The sequence below is a fragment of the Diabrotica virgifera genome, chromosome 10 (genome assembly GCF_917563875.1).
Source record: "Diabrotica virgifera virgifera chromosome 10, PGI_DIABVI_V3a".
NCBI lineage: Eukaryota > Metazoa > Arthropoda > Insecta > Coleoptera > Chrysomelidae > Diabrotica > Diabrotica virgifera.
The window spans coordinates 40,998,705-41,023,918 of record NC_065452.1 but is presented as its reverse complement, the minus strand read 5'-3'; the positions used below and the strand labels follow the sequence as shown (position 1 = coordinate 41,023,918).

General features: G+C 35.2%; 1 protein-coding gene across 3 annotated transcripts; it reads right to left on the bottom strand.

The window, feature by feature from the left end:
* Window positions 1–1,334: 1,334 nt before the first annotated feature.
* LOC126878703 (hydroxymethylglutaryl-CoA lyase, mitochondrial) lies at window positions 1,335–24,373 on the bottom strand. 3 transcript variants are annotated; one of them, XM_050641568.1, is made up of 4 exons: window positions 24,088–24,373; window positions 16,908–17,047; window positions 16,706–16,829; window positions 1,335–2,084 (listed from the first exon to the last, which is right to left on the bottom strand). In XM_050641568.1, exons 1-4 carry the CDS (start codon window positions 24,148–24,150, stop codon window positions 1,443–1,445), a joined length of 969 nt encoding a protein of 322 aa, XP_050497525.1. In that variant the 5' UTR covers window positions 24,151–24,373; the 3' UTR covers window positions 1,335–1,442. The 3 variants fall into 3 exon arrangements, with proteins under 3 accessions (XP_050497525.1, XP_050497526.1, XP_050497524.1); XM_050641569.1 differs by lacking the exon at window positions 24,088–24,373 and adding an exon at window positions 23,749–23,917 and having other exon boundaries at window positions 16,908–17,042; XM_050641567.1 differs by lacking the exon at window positions 24,088–24,373 and adding an exon at window positions 20,073–20,159.
* Window positions 24,374–25,214: the final 841 nt, after the last annotated feature.

Sequence of the window (25,214 nt, the reverse complement as noted above, 5' to 3'; positions counted from 1 at the left end):
TTCAGTCACTTTTTGACTTTCTAATAATTTTTAACCGAGTTATTAAGCCTTGAAAATGGCCATTTTTGCGTTTTTCAAATTTTAAATCGCGTATAAAGCGACAACAATCAATTTTATAGAAAAATTACAAGAGACATTTTTGACTCATAATGACCCAAAGAATCTAAAAAAATTATACAAAGTGAAAAAATGATTTTTTGAACTTGTTCAAACAATTTTCCGACCGCGGCACTCCCTGTATTTGTTATTAGGAACTCATTTTAAGTTTGTGCAAAAAAATCTAATCGGAATATGTTACTTAACGGGGGCGACGATACAGTCTGGACTATAAGCTAACAACAAGAATTCAAGTTCCGGTCTTCAGTTACGTCATTCGATGCGCGAACTCGGACGTATTTGCGCTGCGGGAAGATCCTATCTTGTTATTTATAGTATCATGATTCTACCTGGTATAATGACGGAGGAGTTATATTCCCAGTCAGACGGACAGACAGCCTAGGTCAAATTTCTCACGTTTAGTACCATCCTTGCATTATAAGCTTTCATTTGACACCTCATTTGTCATTCTACCTGGTATAATGACGGAGGAGTTATATTCGCGGTCGGACGGACCGACAGCCTAGGTCAAATATCTCACCTTTAGTACCATCCTTGGATTATAAGCTTTCATTTGACACCTCATTTGTCATTCTACCTGGTATAATGACGGAGAAGTTATATTCGCGGTCGGACAGACAGCCTAGATCAAATTTATCACCTTTAGTACCATCCTTGGATTATAAGCTTTCATTTGAAACCTCATTTGTTACTGGTATATAATGACGGAAGAGTTGTATTCGCGGTCGGACGGACCGATGGACAGACAGCCTAGGTCAAATATCTCATCTTTAGTACCATCGTTGGATTATATGCTTTTATTTGACACCTCATTTGTCATTCTACCTGGTATAATGACGGAGGAGTTATATTCGTGGTCGGACAGCCTAGGTCAAATATCTCACCTTTAGTACCATTCTTGGATTATAAGCTTTCATTTGACACCTCATTTGTCATTCTAGCTGGTATATTGACGGAGGAATTGTGATTACAGACAGACAGACAGACGGACGTGGATAATTCAAAGTTTTCACATTTTTTTTTCAAAATTGGGTGAAAACAAAATGATTACACAAACCACGTGTATAATCAGTTGCCAGACGTCAAACTTTTGCTTTGTTTGGAAACCTTTTTGACGTCACACTATCACGGTCCATTACAAGACAAATATATTGGTTTATATGTAAAGTACATATTGAGGGGATCTTTGGAAGATTCTTTAAATCCATAGAAATGAATGTTACACAAATGGAATGATTTATTTTATAAAAATGTTTGATTACATGTATATTCGACATAAAAAGTGTAAAATATATTCAGCAGACACAAGCAAACAGATGCTGTTATCAGTTCAGACCATATTTGGAGTACAGAGCATTATTAACTCGTGAAGCTGGTGGTTTTTTGATAAAATCGCTTATATATCTACCAGCTTTAATCATCCTCTTTAAATCAACACCTGTAGAAACTCCCATTCCTCCTAAAGCATACACAACATCTTCTGTTGCAACATTGCCTGTAGCTCCTCTGGCATATGGGCATCCTCCTAGACCAGCTACTGATGAATCCACCACTGATATACCATTTTCCAAGGCTGTGAAAATATTCAGTAATGCTTGGCCATATGTATCATGACAATGGATAGCTAAGGTATCAGCTGATGCTACAGCTAGCACATCTTTTAACATCTTATTAACTGAATCTCGTGTCCCTACTCCAATGGTGTCTCCCAAAGATATTTCGTAGCAACCCATGCTTAGTAGAGATTCTGTGAGCTTTGCAACGGCTGCTGGTTCAATCATTCCATCATAAGGGCAACCAACAACGCATGATATGTATCCTCTTACTTTAATATCATTCTTTTTAGCTAGTTCTATCACTTCTTTGGTCCTATTCAGACTTTCTTGGATTGTACAATTTGTATTTTTTCTTGAAAAACCTTCAGAAGCAGCCACAAACACTGCTACCTCTTTAACACCAACTTGTATCTAAAAAATAAAGTCTTTTAGAATAATATTGTACTAAAAAATATAGAATTAATTTAATATGAATAGTTTTGCTTCAAAAAAATATGGCCATTTGGCATAAATTGAGAAGCCACTATATAAAAACTGAAAACATACTATATTTAATAAACTCTTACATATTTTACAAATGAGCCGCTCAGAGGAAAAGTGGTATAACTCAAAAACGAGTGTTAGTGAAATGGTATTCTTCTAAATTACAAAGGAACATAGAACTTCAATCATTACAATTCGGCGTCCCATATAAATTTCAACAACATTTTGTCAAGAATCCGTCACAACTGGCTCAGTAAGTACCGGGTGTCCCAATAAGAATGGCTCTCAGCCATATCTCAGGAACGGTTTATACACTCTGGACCAAAATTAACCGGCCACCTTAAAAATGGGTTATTTTTGATGTCTTATATCTCCTAAACCTGTTGTCCGATTTAAGTGATTTTTTAATATGTTATAGCCTTATTCCTTGACAATATCGTTATAATAATATTGTTGCTAAACACGTAAATTTTCATTGTATACCGGGTGTACGAATCAAACTGTGTTTTTTTCTTAAAGTTTGCATCACCCTGTGGAATATTCTAGCATTTGTAGAATACTGCTATAGCCTCATGCTTTCTCAACATTTTGTTGTTTGATTGATTCGTTTATGTTGGATAATAAAAAAGTTAGGTGCTTTAACAACTAGACATGTTGTTTATCAATACAAGGTGTTTTTAAAAAAAATTGGCAAAGTTTATTGCTAGGTTTCAACTTCAACTAAAAAAGACGCAAAAAAGCCGCAACAACAATAAACTTAACATACAGAAACTAAAGTCAGAAGAAACAAAAGAAAATCTGAAACACGAAATCAACACAAATCTAGACAGAAACCCAGGAAATAATTGCAACGTAGAACAGCAGTGGCAATTCTTCAAAACCTCTATATTAGAACCAAGTAAGAAAGTACTTACTGGCAATTCTTCAAAACCTCTATATTAGAACCAAGTAAGAAAGTACTTACTACAACCAAATGTAAGAAAGAAGAATGGATGACGGAGGAAATTCTAGACTTGATGAATGAAAGAAGAAAAAACAAAACCATTAATAAGACCCGCTATAAACAGCTTCAAAACCAAATAAGAAGAAAAATTAGGGAGGCTAAAGAAACCTACTTCTCTGAAAAATGTAAAGAAATAGAAGAACTGCAAAACACATATGACAACTTCAACCTACATAAAAAAGTCAAAGAACTAGCCGGAATAGGAAATAGAAGAACCTCAAATATATTGCTCGACAAAAATGGAAATATTATAATGGAGACAAAACGAAAACTACGACGATGGAAAGAGTATATCGAGGAACTATTTCATGACCAGAGAGAAGCTAGTACATCCGTAGATAGCCAAACGGGAGATGTAGGCCCAGAGATAACCAAATCAGAGGTTAGTCAGGCAATAAACTCTATGAAAACCAATAAATCTGCAGGTCCAGATGAATTGCCTAGCGAGCTGATAAAGTTGGTCAACGAGAAAAACCTGGACATAATAGTAGAACTGTTCAACGCTATCTATACTACTGGAATCATCCCTAGAGAAATGTTGACATCAGCCTTTGTGTGTTTGCCAAAGAAGGTGAATGCAAAAGAATGCAGTGACTACCGAACCATAAGCTTAATGTCACATACCTTGAAAATTATATTGAAAATTATCCACGCCAGAATACACTCTAAACTGGAGCTGGATATTAGTGACACTCAATATGGGTTCCGCAATGGTATGGGTACCAGAGAGGCATTATTCTCCTTCAACGTGCTGACACAGAGATGTTTGGATGTTAACCATCCTCTTTACGTCTGTTTTATAGACTACAATAAGGCGTTTGATAAAGTAAAACATGATCGACTCATGGAAATCCTAAAAAATAAAAACCTAGATGAAAGAGATTTAAGACTAATAACACACCTCTATTACAATCAGCGAGCAATAGTAAGAATTGAAAAAGAAACATCTGAAGAAATGGAAATAAAGAGAGGAGTCAGGCAAGGCTGCATATTATCACCTCTATTATTTAACGCTTATTCTGAAGAGGTAATGCGAGAAACTCTGGAAGATGAAACAGTCGGCATAAGAGTAAATGGAGTCTTAGTTAACAACATCAGATATGCAGATGATACAGTAATAATAGCCGATAGTTTACAAGACCTTAGTAAAAACAACCATAATACTAACGAAATCTTGATAGTAGAGGGCCAGCAGATCAAAAGAGTAAAAAAGTACACTTACCTAGGAACACTTATAACAGAAAATAATGACTACACTGCAGAAATAAAAGTCAGAATCGAAAAAGCACGTTCTAATTTTATAAAAATGAAAAAGGTCCTATGTAGCAAAGATTTAACATTAGCTCTTAAAGTACGCCTAACAAAATGTTACGTCTACAGTGTTCTATACTATGGAGTGGAATCATGGACGTTAAATGTAGAGACAATGAGACGACTTAACGCCTTTGAAATGTGGACCTATAGAAAAATTGTGAGGGTTTCCTGGGTAGATAGAGTTACAAACAATGAAGTACTGAGAAGAATAGGTAAAGAAAAGGAAGTTGAACTTACAATTAAAGAAAAGAAGCTACAGTATCTCGGACATGTGATGCGGGGCGAGAAGTATGGTATCCTACGACTCATAATGCAGGGAAAGATAGATGGCAGAAGAAGCATCGGAAGAAGACGAATTTCATGGTTGAAGAACCTGAGAGAGTGGTTTGGATGCAGCTCGAAACAACTATTTAGAGCTACTGCCTCAAAAATTAAAATAGCTATGATGATTGCCAACCTCCGTAGCGGAGATGGCACCTGAAGAAGAAGAAGAAAGTTTAAGGGGTAATTCTGCATAAAAAAATAATGACAGTTTGCTTTATAAACTTATGTCCGCAAATGCTTCGTTTCCGAGATAGTGGGTGTTGAAATTTTTCTGACAAACTGATGATTTATTTATTACTTTAAAACCGGTTGAGACATGCACATAAAATTTAGTGAGTTTTAATACGTAGTAATTGCACTTTTTTTTGGCATACAATTGAGCATTTCATATTCACCATTGGCGCGCATACGGGTAATATGATGGCCCATATTACCCGTGTGCGCGCCAATGGTGAATATTAAATTCTTAATTGTATGTCAAAAAATATGCAACAACTACGTCATAAAACCCACCAAATTGCATTTGCATATCTCAACCGGTTTTTGAAGCAATAAATAAATCGTCAGTTTGTCAGAAAAATTTCAACACCCCCTATTTTGGAAACTAAGCATTTGCGGACCTAAGTTTATAAAGCAAACTGTCATTATTTTTTCATGCAGAATTACCCCTTAAACTTTGTCAAAATTTTTTAAAAACACCCTGTATTGATAAACAACATGTCTAATTGTTAAAGCACCTAACTTTTTTGTTATCTAACATAAGCGAATCAATCAAACAACAAAATGTTGAGAAAGCATGAGGCTATAGTTAGGTTTTAATTTCAGTATTCTACAAGTGCTAGAATATTCCACAGGGTGATGCAAACTTAAAAAAAAAAACACAGTTTGATTCGTACACCCGGTATACAATGAAAATTGACCTGTTTAGCAAAAATTATAACGATATTGTCAAGGAATAAGGCTATAACATATTAAAAAAATCACTTAAATCGGACAACAGGCTTAGGAGATATAAGACATCAAAAATAACCCATTTTTAAGGTGGCCGGTTAATTCTGGTCCAGAGTGTAGTACAGCTTTGGAAAAAAAATTATAACAAAATTTGCATTGGAAAAAGCCTGGAAATTATTTTCGTAATTGTAGGTCCACCACCAGAGGGCGTAATTGAATATCAAAAATTAAAAAATCAAAATTTTACAAAATTTTCCTAATGATAGGGCACTGGAAATCCGATCATCGTATTCCTTATAAAATTCTGCGTATATTTGATTTCACAAGTTTAATAATCTAGCTTTGCAAATAAGAGGTGGGGGTGAGTGGGAACCTGGTTATGGAAAAATGGCTGTAAGTCCGGTTCTGCTAAATCGAATTTTGCAAACTTGGTCTTTTTGAAAGCAGCTCTTTTTCGTTAATGTAAGAGTTATAATTTAGAAAGAGCCTAGTAAGTAATATGTGAGCTAGGAGGCGTTATTTAATTTTTTTAGAAATCTAGTTTTCTTTGGAAAATATTAAATACAAATATGCATTTTTAATCCTGTATTACAAAATTAGACCAAATTAGCAACAGAATAGCGAAAACCGCATGTCGATACCTTTTTTCTATCTCGAGATATCTTAAGAAACGTGTAAATTTTAAACACAACTGTTACTGTTACCGGTAAACAAAGTTAAGGAAAAGTAGTGTGTTATGGAAAAATCAAAGAAACATTTTTCAGATGTCAACGCATATAATTAATTAAAACAACAATACGACAAACAACCCTATAAAATATAACAATGAAATAAAATCAACTACTTAAGTTGGATTTATAGTTTGACGTAGTGTAGACGTAGACGCAACGGAGACGGAAGAAACGGACTGGAGACGTAAGAAAATAATATGCCAATTTATAAATCGACGTAGCGGAATTTTTGAGCATGAGTAGAAAGAGTAAGCAATGACTTAATTATAATTCAACAACATAGCCTATAAATTATACGAACAGTAAACAAACTTTGTGTTTATTTATTTATACTTATACTATTATTTATTATAATATTTATGTTTTGTGTGTTGCATGGATTAGGAAACAAACGAAGGTATGCTCCTTGGTGCCGCATGCTGTGGGATTTCCAACTATTTTGTTTAAACAACTCATATTTATCTGAAATAATGTCAGTGAAATTTGTAATTGATAAAGAGGTATTGAATGTTGTAGGTGTGTGTGTGTGTGTGTGTGTGTGTGTGTGTGTGTGTGTGTGTGTGTGTGTGTGTGTGTGTGTGTGTGGTGTGTGTGTGTGTGTGTGTGTGTGTGGTGTGTGTGTGTGTGTGTGTGTGTGTGTGTGTGTGTGTGTGTGTGTGTGTGTGTGTGTGTGTGTGTGTGTGTGTGTGTGTGTGTGGTGTGTGTGTGTGTATGTGTGTGTGTGTGTGTGTGTGTGTGTGTGTGTGTGTGTGTGTGTGTGTGTGTGTGTGTGTGTGTGTGTGTGTGTGTGTGTGTGTGTGTGTGTGTGTGTGTGTGTGTGTGTGTGTGTGTGTGTGTGTGTGTGTGTGTGTGTGTGTGTGTGTGTGTGTGTGTGTGTGTGTGTGTGTGTGTGTGTGTGTGTGTGTGTGTGTGTGTGTGTGTGTGTGTGTGTGTGTGTGTGTGTGTGTGTGTGTGTGTGTGTGTGTGTGTGTGTGTGTGTGTGTGTGTGTGTGTGTGTGTGTGTGTGTGTGTGTGTGTGTGTGTGTGTGTGTGTGTGTGTGTGTGTGTGTGTGTGTGTGTGTGTGTGTGTGTGTGTGTGTGTGTGTGTGTGTGTGTGTGTGTGTGTGTGTGTGTGTGTGTGTGTGTGTGTGTGTGTGTGTGTGTGTGTGTGTGTGTGTGTGTGTGTGTGTGTGTGTGTGTGTGTGTGTGTGTGTGTGTGTGTGTGTGTGTGTGTGTGTGTGTGTGTGTGTGTGTGTGTGTGTGTGTGTGTGTGTGTGTGTGTGTGTGTGTGTGTGTGTGTGTGTGTGTGTGTGTGTGTGTGTGTGTGTGTGTGTGTGTGTGTGTGTGTGTGTGTGTGTGTGTGTGTGTGTGTGTGTGTGTGTGTGTGTGTGTGTGTGTGTGTGTGTGTGTGTGTGTGTGTGTGTGTGTGTGTGTGTGTGTGTGTGTGTGTGTGTGTGTGTGTGTGTGTGTGTGTGTGTGTGTGTGTGTGTGTGTGTGTGTGTGTGTGTGTGTGTGTGTGTGTGTGTGTGTGTGTGTGTGTGTGTGTGTGTGTGTGTGTGTGTGTGTGTGTGTGTGTGTGTGTGTGTGTGTGTGTGTGTGTGTGTGTGTGTGTGTGTGTGTGTGTGTGTGTGTGTGTGTGTGTGTGTGTGTGTGTGTGTGTGTGTGTGTGTGTGTGTGTGTGTGTGTGTGTGTGTGTGTGTGTGTGTGTGTGTGTGTGTGTGTGTGTGTGTGTGTGTGTGTGTGTGTGTGTGTGTGTGTGTGTGTGTGTGTGTGTGTGTGTGTGTGTGTGTGTGTGTGTGTGTGTGTGTGTGTGTGTGTGTGTGTGTGTGTGTGTGTGTGTGTGTGTGTGTGTGTGTGTGTGTGTGTGTGTGTGTGTGTGTGTGTGTGTGTGTGTGTGTGTGTGTGTGTGTGTGTGTGTGTGTGTGTGTGTGTGTGTGTGTGTGTGTGTGTGTGTGTGTGTGTGTGTGTGTGTGTGTGTGTGTGTGTGTGTGTGTGTGTGTGTGTGTGTGTGTGTGTGTGTGTGTGTGTGTGTGTGTGTGTGTGTGTGTGTGTGTGTGTGTGTGTGTGTGTGTGTGTGTGTGTGTGTGTGTGTGTGTGTGTGTGTGTGTGTGTGTGTGTGTGTGTGTGTGTGTGTGTGTGTGTGTGTGTGTGTGTGTGTGTGTGTGTGTGTGTGTGTGTGTGTGTGTGTGTGTGTGTGTGTGTGTGTGTGTGTGTGTGTGTGTGTGTGTGTGTGTGTGTGTGTGTGTGTGTGTGTGTGTGTGTGTGTGTGTGTGTGTGTGTGTGTGTGTGTGTGTGTGTGTGTGTGTATGCTCCTCAAACAGGTCTGGGTGAGAATGAAAGAAGAGCTTTCTAGGACTAATTAGGAGACGTACTGAGTGATATTCTAGCAGAGGAGAAGGAAAAGCAGTCGGACCAGATGATATTCCTGGGGAAGTATGGAGAGCATTGGGAGAGACAGGAATAAGGTGGCTAGCGGGTCTATTTAATAGAATTATGGAAGTTGGACAAATGCCAGACGAATGGAGAAGCTGTATATTAGTACCTGTCTACAAAAACAAGACATACAACAATGCACAAACTACACGGCTATAAAACTACTTAGCCACACCATGAAAATATGGGAGAGAGTAATTGATAGACGGATACGTGAAGAAACCGAAATATCCGATAATCAATTTGGCTCTATGCAGGACAGATCAACAACAGATGCAATTTTCATTGTAAGACAATTGATGGAAAAATACAGGAATAAAGAGACCAACGCTCATATGGTATTCATCGATCTTAAGAAAGCATATGATAGAGTTCCTCGAGAGATTCTGTGGTGGGCACTCAACAAGAAAGGAGTCCCTGGCGAATATGTAAAGATTGTGAGAGATATGTATGAGGGAGTAACGACTAGTGTTAGGACAGGTGTGGGAGAGACTGATAAATTTCAGGTGAAAGTAGGATTCCACCAAGGCTCGGTGCTTAGTCCTTATTTATTCTCATTAGTTTTGGACCAGATAACAGCGAAACTACAGGGTAGTATTCCATGGTGCCTAATATATGCTGATGATGTAGTGTTAATAGGAAATAGTGAAAGAGACTTAGAACAAAAACTGGAACAGTGGAGACAAGCTCTGGAGGAAAAAGTTTTAAAACTTAGTAGGACAAAAACAGAGTATTTGGAATGTTCATTTAAAGATGGAGTTACTACAAATAAAATGGTATCTTTGGATGGTGAAATGATTGTGAAAAGCAATAGTTTTAAGAACCTAGAATCGGTATTACAGAGTAATGGAGAAATAGATGGCGATGCATGCAGTAGAATTAGGGCTGGATGGATGAAGTGGAAAGGAGCGAGTGGTGTGTTGTGTGACAGAAAAATTCCAATGAAGCTGAAGGGAAAATTCTATAAAACAGCCATAAGACCGGCTATGATGCACGGAACTGAATGTTGGGCAGTGAAAAAGAAAGAGGAACAACGAATGCATGTGGCGGAAATGAGAATGCTTAGATGGATGAGTGGAGTGACAAAGAAGGATAAAATTAGAAATGAGTATATTAGGGGAAGTCTAGGTGTGGCACCAATTGATGCCAAAATGAGAGATCATAGGTTAAGATGGTTTGGTCATGTTCAACGTCGAGACGTTAATCACCCAATACGAAGAATAGCTGAAGTTGCAGATACCTGGAAGGAGTAGGAGAGGAAGACCAAAGAAGACCTGGGGTGAGACGATAAGGCAGGACATGTTGGTAAAGGGGATTAACATTGCTATGACCCAAGATAGAGTTGTGTGGAGAAATGCAATTAGGGAAGCCGACCCCGCATAGGGATAAGGCAAAGAGAATGATGATGATGATTTATCTGAAATATTAAAATGACTCTATGATATATTTTTATTAAATTAATAACTGAGCATCCATTGTATTAACAAATAACTAACAAAATTCGAATATGTGGATAAACAACTTCTTTACAAAATTGATGAGGGCGTGTCCACTTTGGGTGACAGAACAAAATTTTTCCTTTTTTTGATTGGCCAGACTGTAAAAGATGAAAGTTGGTGAACTCTTCCGTTCTGTTACGTTTCTCTTACGTTCCGTCAGGCGCTTGCGTTCATTTATAAACACGAGTATACAAAATTCGGTGTTGATCTTTTCCAGTGCGTCTCCGTTGCGTCTACGTCTACGCTACGTCAAACTATAAATCCAACTTTACTGACGACCTAAATATTAAAAATTTTGCCCATCATTTTCGATGGGCAAAATTCAATTTACTCTTTCAAGATTAGATTGAACAGCAGTTTCAATTTCTGCTCTCGGAATGCTTTAAATGGCGTTTCAGATTCTCTGGATTATGATTTCTCGAGTAGTGGGCCTAACTGCAAAAACAAGATCTTTAATCCGTCCCTATAAAAAAAGTCTATTCTGGCTTTTAGAGACTACTGTTCAATCTACTCTTGAAAGAGTAAATGCATCGAAAATGATGGGCAACAATTGGAACATTTAGGTCGTCACTAAGTAGTTGTTTTTATTTCGTTGTTATATTTCATAGTATTGTCTGTCTTACTGATGTTTTAATTAATTATATACATACGTTGACATCAGAAAATATTTCTTTGTTTTTTCCATAGCAGTAAACTTAGTTTACCGGTACCAGTAACAGTTATATTTAAAATTTACACGTTTCTTAAGATATCTCGAGATCGAAAAACGGTATCGACATCCGGTTTTCGCTATTCTGTTGCTAATTTCGTCTAATTTTGTAATACAGGATTAAACATGCATACTTGTATTTAATATTTTCCAAAGAAAACTAGATTTCTAAAAAAATACCGCCTCTTAGCTAGCAGATTACTTACTAGGTTCTTTCGAAATTATAACTCTGTTATAAGAGCTGTTTTCAAAAAGACAAAGTTTGCAAAATTCGATCTAGCACAACCGGACTTACAGCCATTTTTCCATAACAAGTTTCCCACTCACCCCCACCTCTTATTTGCAAAGGTAAACTTAAACTTGTGAAATCAAATATGCGCAGAATTTTATGAAGAATACGATGATCGGATTTCCAGTGCCCTTTCATTAGGCAAATTTTGTGAAATTTAGATTTTTTAATTTTTAATATTCAATTACGCCCTCTGGCGGTGGACCTACAATTACGAAAATAATTTCCAGGCTTTTAAACAGTTAAGTTATATGCAGTTATACCACTTTTCCTCTGATCGGCTCAAATAATACTGTCAATAAATTCATATTAACTTTCCCAGCAAGGTAAATGTAAATAACAAAATAAGATAATTTTTCTTTATATGCAACAAAACTATAATTTGTTTTATTTTGTAATGGCCAATTGGTTTCTAGAAAATTCTAGTACTCAACTGAACGAAGTATATGAAAGCATCCCCAAGTATGATCTCAAAATAGCTAGAGAGGACATATTTATGCCTACAATACACATACACAGTTTGCATTCAACAACGAATTCAATGGTCAATTGCTAATTGATTTTGCAAAGGAAAAAACCTTTTAATAGAAAGTATCTACTTCCAGAGGAAGGACATGCATAAGAGCACTTGAAGATAACCACTAGTCGAACGGTAAATCAAATAGACCATGTTTAGTACAGAATTATGTAGAAAAAAGCATAATGCATATATATTCATATAGAGGGACAGATACAGACTCAAACCACTTGTAGTAAAAATTAAAATGAAATAGATAATGCCTATAAATAGAAACAGAAACAGAGAAAAATGTAAAATAAACAACCTATGTAGTTAGGTTACAAACAGAAGAAAAAAAGGAATATGAGTTGACACTTAACAAGAAATTGGAACTTGTTACAGACAATGACAATGTAGAAGAAACATGGGCACAATTAAAATTTTTGTAAAAGTAGTATCAGATGGCACTAGCAAGTATATCAAGAAATAACAAAAGACATGGGTTCAACGATGTATGTAAATTAAAAATAATTGAGAAACACAGCAAGCTTCGATTGAAAAGTTCAAGACTAAAAACAAAAAATCGGAAACAAGTTACATAGAGCAAAGAAGAAAAACCAGTGCAACATTACGAAACTAAAAGAGGAAATTGTATGTATATAAATCGTAAACATTGTTAATCTTATGGGACAACAGCCTGTTGAAAATAAATAAATAAATAAATTGAAAGATATAGAAGGAAACTATAAAAATAATTTAATTAGAAATTTATATCAGAGCATTAAAAATCATGATATCAGCAAATAAAACAAAAAGTATGGTAATATCTAAAGATCCAATAAGGTGCAAGCTGGAAGTGGACAGCAAAATAATCCAGCAAGAAAGAAGTATCAGCTACCTGGGGGTACTAATGTACAGTTATGGAGATACAGAAGCGGAATTTGTCCGACAAATAAACAAAGCCAACAGAATAGCAGGATGTCTTGCCAATATTTATAGGACAGTAGTTAGGCCAATTATGACTTACACTGCGGAAACAAGACCTGACACCACAAAGACAAAAAGACTAATGGAAACGTGTGAAATGAAAATAGTCCGAGATATCACAGGAAAATCATTATGGGACAGACAACATAGCACAGATCTCAGCCAAAGCTGTAATACACTGCGGTGCAAAAAAATCGATCCACCAAAAATTTGGTCATGTTTGATGTTTTGAATTTCCTAAACCTGTTGTCCGATTTGGACAACAGGTGACTTTTTACCACGTTATAGCCTTATCCATTGACAATATCGATGTAATAATGTTGTTGCTAGACAGTCAAACTATCATTGTATACCGGGTGTACGAATCAAACTGTGTTTTTTTCTCAAAGTTTACATCACCGTGTGGACTATTCTAGCATTTATAAAAAACTGAAATTAAAACCCAACTATAGCCTCAGGTTTTTTTAACATTTTGTCTTTCGATTCATTCGCTTATGTTAAATAATAAAAAAGTTAGGTACTTTAACAACTGGCCATGTTCGTCATCAGTACAGGGTGTTTCTAAATAAGTGCGACAAACTTTAAGGGGTAATTTTACATGAGAAAATAATGACAATTTGCTTTACAATCTATATCCGCACACGCTTCGTTTCCGAGATACGGGATGTTCAATTTTTTTTACAAACTGACGATTTATTTATTGCTTTAAAACCAGTTGAGATATGCAGATCAAATTCGGTGGGTTTTAAAACGTAGTTATTGCACATTTTTTGACATACAATTAAGAATTTTATATTCACCCTTGGCGTGCGTAAGGGTAATATTATCGGTCATAATACCCGTTTGCGCGCCACTGGGGAATATTAAATTCTTAATTGTATGTCAAAAAATGTGCAATAACTACGTTTTAAAACCCACCGAATCTGATCTGCATATCTCAACTGGTTTTAAAGCAATAAATAAATCGTCAGTTTGTAAAAAAAATTGAACATCCCGTATCTCGGAAACGAAGCGTGTACGGATATATGATTATAAAGCAAATTGACATTATTTTCTCATGTACAATAACCCCTTAAAGTTTTGCGCAAATATTTTATAAACACCCTGTACTGATGACGAACATGGCCAGTTATTAAAGTACCTAACTTTTTTATTATCCAACATAAACGAATGAATGCAACGACAAAATGTTAAGAAAACCCTGAAAACCTGAGGCTATAGTTGGGTTTTAATTTCAGTATTTTATAAATACCAGAATATTCCACACGGTGATGTAAACTTCGAGAAAAAAACACAGTTTGATTCGTACACCCGGTATACAATGATAGTTTGACTGTCTAGCAACAATATTATTACAGAGATATTGTCAATGAATAAGGCTATAACGTGGTAAAAAATCACTTAAATCGGACAACAGGTTTAGGAAATTCGAAACATCAAAAATGACCAAATTTTTAGTGGATCGATTTTTTTGCACCGCAGTGTATATAGAAGATAAATGACAACACTGAAAAGAAAAAAGAATGGTATAGCCATATAAGCAGAATGGGAGAAGGAAGACTGGTAAAGATATCACGAGACTGATCACCAAACGGCCGAAGGAGTATAGGAAGGCCAAGGAAAAGATGGAGTGACAACCTGGATATCTGATGAGGAGGCATGCTCAGGAGGCACGAAGATGGAACAGGTGCGAGCCTATTAAGGAAGTAGGAAGAAGATTAAAAATCAAAAAAAGGGAATATAAACCGCAACCTACTTTTACAAAGATAACAGAGAGAAAATGATACGTGATGACCAAGAAATATTAGGACGATGGAAACAACATTTTAAGGAACTGTTAAATGGGGAGTATACAAATATTGACACTGAAGAAAGCACAGATAATGGAAATAAAAAAGACATAAGTCATGATAATGTGCAGCGTGACACACAATGGGATCAACAGTGACGAATTTGACGTACTTACTGGAGTCAGACAGGGATGTGTGCTTTCTCCGTTTCTGTTTAACATAGCTCTAGACTATGTTCTCTCCAAACTAGACTTCGACACAAAAGGGATATAATGGACGTTAACCACACGTCTAAGTGATCTAGAATACGCCGACGATATCTGCATGTTAGGACAAAGGTTCCAGGATGTGGCCGACCAATTGGAAACACTATCCACTGAGGCCAATAAAATAGGTTTAAAAATCAATATTAGTAAAACCAAATCCATGAGAATAAACGCAAGGAACAACACGCTATTTAATATCGACAACATGCAGATTGAAAATGTGGAAAACTTCACGTACCTTGGAAGTGTCATAACAGAAAGCGAAGGTACAGAAAACGATATTCGTATGAGGATACGAAAAGCTCAACAAGCATTCAGCATGCTTAGCCCTGTTAGGAGGTCTGGGGAATATACTACAAGGACAAAGATCCGAATATTCCAGTCAAATGTTATGTCTGTTCTACTCTATGGACGTGAAACCTGGAAAGTGACAAAATCCCTTATAGACAAATTGCAGGTCTTTGTTAACAAATGTCTACGAAGAATTGTCCGTATTTTCTGGCCAAACACCATCAGAATCGAAGATCTGCTATACCTGACCCAACAAAAGAGGGTAGAAAATGAAATAAAATCCAGAAAGGGGGGTGGACAGGTCACACACTCCGAAAAGATAGTTCCAGTATTGCAAAAACTGCCCTAGAGTGGAATCCCCAAAGAAAAAGAAAAAGAGGTCGCCCAGCACAAACTTGGAGAAGATCCATCATGGACGAGATAAGAAGTCAAGGAAAGTCTTGGAATGAGGTGAAGGCCCTAGCGCAAAATAGAACCCGATGGCGCGTTTTCACTGAAGCTCTATGCTCCACTTAGGAGTTCAAGAACATTATATAAATAAGTCATGATAATGAAAAATACCCAGACTTAACAATGGAGTATAAATGAAGCAAAGCTACAGTATGAAAAATTTAGTACCATCGTTAAATGTAGTTGAAATCATTATTAAGACTCTAAAAAACTACAAATTAATGTTCTGGAAGTGATTCTATAACAGCGGAAATGTTAAAATATGGAGGAGTGTAGCTGACAGACAAAATACACAAACCACTAAAAAACATATAGGAAAATGTAGAATGAATAGAATGAAGTAATGAATATATTAAACCTACAAGGACACTCTTCATAGATTTAAGCAAGGTTTTGATATAATAAAACGAAAACAAATATATAAAGTATTCAAAAATCTGGAAGTTTTGGAACGGGAACAATAAAAGAGTATCAGATGGGCTTTCGACGGGGAAGATCGACACCTGATTAAATATTTACAGTCAAGCAGATCTTGAGCAAATCATGGGAACACGACGTTGATGTTCACAAGGTGTTTGTAGACTTAAAACAGGCATACGACTCAATAAAAAGGAACAAACTATACTAAATATTGGCTGAATTGGCTATACCACATAAGCTAGGACATATCCAAAGAATGACTCAAGTTAGAATGCCAAAAATCTTGGTGTGCTAAAATAGGTGGTAAAAAGAGAAAAGGAAGACATAGGACCAGAAGTCATGGAGTTCTGGAAATCAGTAAGAAAAAGCGACAAAGAAACAGGAATAGAAAAAAATTGTAAACCAAGCCATGAGCTTGCTTGGCTCGTAGTGCTAATATATTATTACTACCCCATTTCTTTCTAAAATCAGATATTTTAAAATTTAACTAAACTAAAAATAATTGTCAAACTTAATATGAAAGAAACATAATATTTAATTCCCTTGGTAGTTTGTATGAAAGGCTACTTTAATTCTAAAAAAATCTCAGTATATATAATAAGATGAGATCTTACAGCTGATTTAAGTCCTTGAACATTTGGCACAAGTACTGGATATGTAATGTCTTTTGATTTTTTAATTCGTGAAAACACCTCTGCATTGTCACCCATTTGCGGTACCCATTTGGGACTCACAAAACTAAAAGTACACAATAAAATTGATAATTGAAATCCTGCACTTTAGTAGAACAATTTTCTACCAATTTTATTTACTGACCTGGTCGCTTCTATGGTTTTAAGTCCTGTGCTGGATAATTGGTCAATAAATTCAACTTTAACATCAGCTGGTACTTTAACAGATTCATTTTGAAGTCCATCTCTTGGTCCCACTTCAACGATACGTACAAAACTACTGTTCTAAAAAAACATTAATTAGTTATTCGGTTCGTTCGGGAAGCTGTACCGGGTGTCCCAATAAGAATGTCTCTCGGCCATATCTCAGGAACCGTTTATAGTACAGCTTTGAGAAAAAAATATTTATAACAAACGTTGCCTCGGGAAAAGCCTGAAAATTATTTTCATAATTGTAGGTCCACCGCTAGAGGGCGTAATTGAATATCAAAAATTAAAAAATCAAAATTGTACAAAATTTGCCTAATGAAAGGGCACTGGAAATCCAATCATCGCATTCTTTATAAAATTCTGCGCATATTTGATTTCACAAGTGTAAGTCTACCTTTGCAAATAAGAGGTGGGGGTGAGTGGGAACCTTCTTATGAAAAAATGGCTTTAAGTCCGGTTCTGCTAAATCAAATTTTGCATACTTGGTCTTGTTGAAAATAGCTCTTTTTCGTCAATGTAAGAGTCTAATTTTTGAAATAGCCTAGTAAGTAATATGCCAGCTAGTAGGCGTTATTTAATTATTTTCAAAAATCTAGTTTTATTTGGAGAATATTAAATACAAGTATGCATTTTTAATCCTGTATTACAAAATTAGATCAAATTAGCAACATAATACCGAAAACCGCATGTCGATACCTTTTTTCTATCTCGAGATATCTTAAGAAACGTGTGAATTTTAAACAACTGTTAATGTTACCTGTAAAGGAAGTTAAGGAAAAGTCGTGTGCTATGGACAAAACAAAGAAACATTTTCCAGATGTAAACGTATATAATTAATTAAAACAACACTAAGACAAAGCTCAGTGTTCGCCACATTTTACTGGAGTGTCCTCTTTATTGCATGGAGAGACTTCAATATAAACTACAAGACACCTTACAAGCACAAGCAATATTAACACATTCGCGGACATGATGTCATTTTATACACGTATTCTTATGGAGTAAATGACTTCATATGCAGTCATGACCGCGAATGTGTTAAGTGACGGAACTGATATGAACAAGTTGACATCATACTTATATTCTATAAATGTACTAAATAAATTGTAAACCTTTTAATTGTATTGTGCCAATGACCCTTTGAGGTTGAGGCATAAATAAATAAAAAAAAAACACTAAGACAAACAACACTATAAAATATAACAAAGAAATAAAAGCAACTACTTACTTTAGTGCCGACCTAAATGTTCAAATTGTTGCCCATCATTTTCGATGCAAGCATTTACTTTTTATTCAAGAGTAGGTTGAACAGCAGTCTCAATTTCTGCTTTCGCAATGCTTTGAATGACGTTTCGTATTCTCTAGATTCTAGATCATGTTTTCTCGAGTAGTGGGCCTAGCAGCAAAAACAAGGTCTGTAATCCGTCCCCATAAATAAAAGTCTAAAACAGTTAAATATGTTGCTATTCAATCTACTCTTGAAAGAGTAAATGCTTGCATCGAAAATGATGGGCAACTAAGTAAGTAGTTTCTTTTATTTCTTTGTTATATTTTATAGTGTTGTTTGTCTTATTGTTCTTTTAATTAATTATATACGTTTACATCTGGAAAATGTTCATTTGTTTTTTCCATAGCACACTACTTTTCCTAAGTAACCTCGTTTACCGATGACAATAACAGTTATGTTTAAAATTTACACATTTCTTAAAGATATCTCGAGATAGAAAAAAGGTATCGACATGCGCTTTTCGGTATAATGTTGCTAATTTGGTCTAATTTTGTAATATAAGATTAAAAATGCATACTTGTATTTAATATTTTCCAAAGAAAACTAGATTTCTGAAAATAATTAAATAACGCCTCCTAGCTCACATATTACTTATTAAGCTATTTCGAAAATAAGACACTTACATTGACGAAAAAGTGCTGTTTTCAACAAGACCAAGTATGCAAAATTCGATTTAGCAGAACCGGACTTACAGCCATTTTTTCATAAGAAGGTTCCCACTCACCCCCACCTCTTATTTGCAAAGGTAGACTTAAACTTGTGAAATCAAATATGCACAGCATAAACAGTTCCTGAGATACGGCAGAGATCCATTCTTATTGGGACACCTGGTACATACAACTGAATACAGTTCAGTATTATCAACAATCTTCTCCTTAGTAAGTAGGAACCTTTTCATGAAAAATGTTGCTTTGGTAAGTATAGGTACTTAATAATCTTTTGTGTTTTATATAGTGTCACAATATTTTAATGTCAAATAACAAATAAATTAAATCAATTTTGAGTGGAATGTCAATGGGCTTCTACAGCATAAAAATTGTTGAGTTATTTCTACTACACAACGAAATTGACACTATTGGATGAGGAAAAAACAAACAGACATTGAAAGAGACATAAATAACATTTTAGCAAACATACCAGTAATCAGATCCAGTGGCGGCTGGTCAGAGGACTCAGAGGAGGCAAGGGAGGCTTAGCCTCCCCATAAATTTTTTACACACGCTACACTGGTTTGTTTACTTAGTTATTTGTAGTTATTTGAACACGTTGTTCCAAATAATATTCTAACCCCACATACCAAATTTCAGCACAAAATTCGCACTTTTAGTTTTTTCATTATTTGTAGTCGGGATCCTAAAATCGCAGAGGAGGCTGCTGGCCGGAAAATCTCACTTGCTAATGCTCCGCGTAGCCCAGCAGCGTTTAAGGAGACCCGGTCTCCTTAGAGCTGCACATCGCTTAACGCACGCGCTGCCCGGAGATCGGGCAAGCGAGATTTTTCGGCCAGCAGCCTCCTCTGGGATTTTAGGATCCTGACTACAAATAATGAAAAAACTAAAAGTGCGAATTTTGTGATGAAATTTGGTATGTGGGATTAGAATAATATTTGGAACAACTTGTTTAAATAACTTTTTCCGATATCTGTAATGCAAAGCAAAATATCGGTAATTTACCGTGTTTTTGCATTCGCAGAGTAAGCCGCTTTTAGAATTAAAAAAATTCAGTTGAGTATCTTAAACAATGTAAACCTTCAACCTGTATGGACTGCAAAACTTAAAATCTGTATTTATTTTGATATGCATATCTACTTACAGAGATAGAATTGTTAACAGATAAACAACACAAACTCTGGTACAGTGGAACCTGCTTAATTCGAAATTCCATAATTCGAAATCTTCTTTTATTCGAATTTTTATTCTGGTCCCTAGCATTTCCTATATAAGTAATGGTAAAAAGTCGTGAATAATTCGAATTATATTTTGGATAATTCGAACTTTTCTGCTATCTTTTCTGAATATCTTAGAATCTTTTGTCATTACTAAGAAGCTAAATTCTAAAAAGCAGCTAAAAATTTCGGATCTCTTTGGAAAAAAATAAATTCGGTCTTTTTTATAGCTTGCAAATGTTTTAATTGGTATTTTTGGCCGAATTTTGTCACCCAATTTTTTTAAGGTTGACAAAACTCGGGCAAGAATAGGAACAAAAACATCTCCAAGCGATAAAAATTATCAACTACTGTTTTTTTTTTGCTGATCAACTACTGATATTTATCATTTGCAGATGTTTTTGTAGGTAATCCTTGTTTTTGTAGATTTATTTTTTAATTCGAATTTTTGGATAATTCGAATTTTTTTAAAGTCCCCTAAGATTCGAATTATCCAAGTTTCACTGTAATACACTTTTACAATTATACTAACTATTTTTAAAATGATATGATATTATGAAATAATTATGAATTATGATGATATTATAAAATGTAAATAAAAAATGGTCAAAATAATGGGGCCTTAAATTAGATTTTTTTGGCGGATTTTTTTTTGCTAGTGCAAATTTGTCTATATAATTTACAGTTAGGTATAGCCTCCCCTATTGAAAAAATCACGAGCCGCCACTGATTAGATCACTAACCAAAAAGAAGTTCAAAAAGAAATTCAATATTTAAACATTATAAAAGCTCTTGGACTGAACAAAATAACACCCAAGATGATAAAAGAACTACCAGATAATGGAATCACACTGATTACTCTAATCTTCAATGCCATTCTATGCACAAACTACTGGTCAAAGCTCTTTAAAGCCGCTGAAATAATACTAATCCCAAAAGCAGGAAAGAATCCAAATGAGGTTTCATCATATAGACCAGTAACTACCAATTGTCTCCAAAATACTTACTGCTACAAAAAATTAACTCGGACCCAGATACTGAGGAATGGATACTCAACCAACAATTTGGCTTTAGAAAAAACACTCAACAATAGAGCAGGTTCATGGAATAGTACACACCATAAATTCTGCAATGAAAAGAAAACCACTGCACAGCTGCCTTTCTAGATGTTAATCAATTCTTTGATAAGATTTGGCACACAGGCCTGATTTTCAAAATCAAGAAATACCGTCCCTTCAACTACCTAAAACTGTTAAAATCCGGACATCTTGGATATTAGTGCACCCTAATATGTCTGTGTAGATTTTGGCATTGGATCCGACCATCACTTGTAACACCGTTGCAGTATCCTCTATTTTTTCATACTATCACGTTATAATTTTTTGTGATAATATATTTGTGTGTAATGTATCATTTGTGTATTTTAGGTATATTCTAATATGTTATGTATAGACAGGTTTTTACTTAATTATTTTAAATCATTGTGAAGTTTAACTTGCTAGGAACCTTGTAATATTGTGTAATGTGTTAAAAGTAAGTAGTTTTGAAACACCAATTAAGTAAAGTTTATTATGTTGTTGTTTTCACCAATTTTGAAAAAATGTGAAAACATTGAATTATCCACGTCCGTCTGTCCGTCTTGTCCGTCCGACCGCGAATATAACTCCTCCGTCACTATAGCAGGTAGAATGACAAATGAGGTGTCAAATAAAAGCTTATAATCCAAGGATGGTACTAAAGGTGAGAAATTTAACGTAGCCTGTCCGACCGCGTATATAATTCCTTTGTCACTATACCAAAACAAATTCCTTAGGTTTTTGGGATTTAAAATTAGAGCTATTACTGGGAGTAACAGGTTTTACAGTTATGACGAAATTAGAGCATTTATAAATATCAATACCCTGGAAGAACGTCGTTATCACCATGATTTGAAAATTCTATATAGTTTGTTAAATGGTACAGCAAATAGTCATTATTTATTGTCTAAGGTTGGTTTTAAAGTTCCTTCATACAGTACTCGAAATGCAGTCGAAACCACTTTTCATGTACCATTTCATCAATGTAATTATGGCCTCAATGAACCTATAACTAGAATGTTACGTCTAGCAAATCAAAATACGGAGAGGCTTAATTTTAGTTCCACACCCAACCAATTTATACGCGACTTACAACAAATTAATATTGCCTCTTAATTGTTTTGTTATGTCCACCTTTACCAGTCTGTTTCTAATTTGTTCTGTATGTAATTTATATTATTTATGTTCACTCTATTTTAACTATTATATTTTATGTGTTATATATATATGACTTATATTTAGTATACTAAATTGTTCCAAAATTTGTAAACAATTGTAACTTTATTGGGCTTGTCCCGTGGAAATAAAAAAACAAAACAAAACAAAACCAGGTAGAACAACAAATGAGGTGTCAAATAAAAGCTTATAAAATTCCTCACCTTTAGTACCATCCTTGGATTATAAGCTTTAATTTGACACCTCATTTGTCATTCTACCTGGTATAGTGACGGAGGAGTTATATTCGCGGTCAGACAGACAGACGGACAGACAACCTAGGTCTAATTTCTCACCTTTAGTACTATCCTTGGATTATAAGCTTTCGTTTGACACCTCATTTGTCATTCTACCTAGTATAATGACGGAGAAGTAAATGTTCTTATTCTATAATTCTTGTAGGTACATTTAACATTGATTGACATTATGAAACAAATATAGAAAACAGCATGGCAACACTGTGACGCACAAACATAAGATTCAGCTGTGCGTTACATAGGGTGCACTAATATCCAAGATGTCCTAAAATCCTGTATAAGCAGTAGAGAATTCTGAACAAGAGTGAATGAAAGTAATTCCAACAATTTTCCTATAAAATCTTGTGTCCCACAGGTCAGCGTTCTTGGGCCATTATTATATGGACGTAGTTAAGCAGAAAACGTCCAACCCACAAATTGTTAAAAATGAGATTTTAATAAGTTTGTATCTGACAGAGAAAAATGAGAAATATAGCAAAAGCAGAGGTGAAAGAAGCGAAAACAGAAAGTTGGAGAAAATTTGGAGAAGATATAAATGAAAAATATGTAGTAAACAATAAATCGTTTTGGACTAGGTTAAGAAAATTAAGAACAAGTAAGTAAAAAGAAATCAGAGCAATAACAGATAAAGGAAATAAAATAAGGATAGATACGCTGGAAATTTTGGAAACATGCAGAGAACACTATGAAGAACACCATGCCAATAGGACACTCAAAGGGAATTGGCCAGCTGACCTAGAAAGGGGTAAAATGGTCTGGTCGCTGGAGAAGACTTCACCAAGCCAATAAGAGCCCTTTTCGACAGCTAGCAAATTGGCTTATAGAACCTTATTTGTGTTTTGATTGCTAACCCGGGAGCAGTTGCGCTCACTTCTGTAACATGAACAGTCACAAGTTAGATTTTATCTCACAATACGAATTTACAACAAATTTTTATTTTATAGATAGTATTTTTATTTACTGGCTATGTTAGAAATATCATTTCTAACAATTATTAAAGCTAATTGGCTCTCCCCAAAGCCATAAATTCCACAAAAAGAAAGAAAAATACCTACACATTAGGTACTACACCCTTCCTCGAGGCACTTACGATTTTTTGTTTCAAAATTGCAAAATTTTTCATCAAGTTATCGCGAAAAAGGATAAAAAGTTAGATTTTTTCTAAGAGCGGGACTGCTCTCGCGGGCTAAATATATTATATATGAGTGACTTAAAAAAAGTCAATTTTAAATTAGAACATACAAATCAAATAATGTCCTCTCATTCAAAGCCTGTAATCCTGACACTGTTCGAGATCTTAACACAAATTAACCCCTTTTTCATCCCTTGATGGTAAACTAACTTTTTTCAATATGTTTAATTAAATTTAAATGTTAAAACATAACCTTACTTACTCTGATAAGATGATTTTTTAAAAATACTTGTGTCATTAACTTTTTACTTGAGTGCAAAGCCATTTTAAATGTTAAATGAAACAATATCTTTTATCTTTCATAAAAATAGATAAGAGTTGATAAACATGCGAATCAATATTATTCTTCATATAAATAATGTAATACTTGCTCAATCTCAAGGGTAAAACGTCACATATCCCTAATCAATGTTTTTACAGATTTTTTCGCAATTTTTTATGAAAAAACCTACATGAACCTACACCTACCCCTATCACTTATATAAACATAAACAGCTGGCTGACAGCTGTGGCGCTGTGGCCTGTGAGAAGTGGTTAACATAGATATATAAGTTAACTTCACGCGGAACTTTTTGATACCAGAATTCGCAAAATTAAATTCCAACAGAGGGCGCTCAAAATTTCAAAGATGGACGACAACGCTAGGAAAACAATTCATTTTGTCATTTGAATTCACAGTTCTAAAACGTTAAATTAAAATCATTTACAGGAGTGTTTTGCCAAAGTAACCACTAAGTTTTGCAACTAAGACATCTTATAAGTTAAAGACGACTCAAAATTATGTTTAATCTGTATGCATTCATTAAAATTTGATGCTATAACTACTGATTTGTTTTTACCATTTTTTCATAAAAAAATCTGGCCCCCGATAATCACACAGTGTTCTAAAAATTATTAATCTATCTTAGGATTTCTAATTTTGTTTTTAATTTAATTAATAGGTGCACTCCAGTTTATTTTACACCGACAGATAACAATTTTTAATTAAATAAAAACTGGAAACTTGGAAACTAAGTAGGTGAATTTATTTTATAATAATTGTGGTCTGGAAATTACGAAGTGGTCGGGATATTTTTCATAACAATGTACATTATATGTACAGAATATATACTACATTTTATTCATTTATTTAATTTTGCAGTCGCTTAAACATTAAAAAATACTACGTTTAATACAAACGTTAAATTAACAAAATGTGTGATTTGGCATTGGTTAATTTAGGTCATTACGTAGAGTATAATAGGAATGAATACTGAGGAACACTGCAATAGTTTTTTAATTCGAAATTATTGTTAATTACAACATAAACTGACCGCAAATATGTACACA